The 591-nt window shown below is 61.1% G+C and overlaps 1 protein-coding gene across 1 annotated transcript in view; it reads right to left on the bottom strand.

Moving 5' to 3' along the window:
- The window catches only part of CCDC65 (coiled-coil domain containing 65), a gene marked incomplete at both ends in the record, with an annotated part of 1,186 nt that overhangs the window by 245 nt on the left and 350 nt on the right, over positions 1-591 (bottom strand). The window contains 2 exons of the mRNA XM_009573428.1: positions 101-298; positions 400-538. Coding sequence (XP_009571723.1) covers positions 101-298; positions 400-538 — 337 coding nt within the window. The remainder of the gene's footprint in view (positions 1-100; positions 299-399; positions 539-591) is intronic.

Below are 591 nucleotides of genomic sequence, written 5' to 3'. Positions count from 1 at the left end.
GGCCTTTGGTGGCTGTGACCGAGTCCTGGGGACAGGCGAAACGTGAGCAGCGGGACGGGGGCATCTCCGCTCCCACGGCCGCCCTACGTCCTGCCGCAACCTGCAGCTTTTGCAGCTTCTTTGCCTGCATCTCTATCTCCCTGGAGCTCTTCTCGTCCTTCTGCTTCAGCACCTCAAAAGCGATCTTCTGGTGCTCGGTGGCCTCCGTGTAGCTCTGCATGGCCCGCTGGAACTGCTCCCACAGCACCTCCACCTTCCCACCCAGCTGCATGCGGCTGTACTGCTTCTCCTGCAGGCTCTGGGGACAGACATAGCTGTGGGTGACCCAGCACCTCCCAAACCTTGCCATGTGCTCTGCTCACAAGCCCTAAAGGGCTCCTCGCCGGTTCCTCCCCCTGCCTTGTTTTTGATGTCATCCCGGGCGCTCTGGAAATTCAGCGTGACCTCATGGTCATTCTTGGCGTAATTCTGCTCTGTGGCCAGCGCCACGTCCCGCAGGTAGCAGCTTTCTCGCTCGTGCAGCTCAAGGATGGTCCTCCTGGGGAAAACACGGGGGAGCTGCTGACAGCGAGAAGCCATGCGCTCCCGATC

Source organism: Fulmarus glacialis, unplaced genomic scaffold (assembly GCF_000690835.1).
Source record: "Fulmarus glacialis isolate BGI_N327 unplaced genomic scaffold, ASM69083v1 scaffold18902, whole genome shotgun sequence".
Classification (NCBI taxonomy): domain Eukaryota; kingdom Metazoa; phylum Chordata; class Aves; order Procellariiformes; family Procellariidae; genus Fulmarus; species Fulmarus glacialis.
The sequence above is the reverse complement of the archived record's forward strand: the minus strand, read 5'-3'. Positions and strand labels throughout refer to the sequence as shown.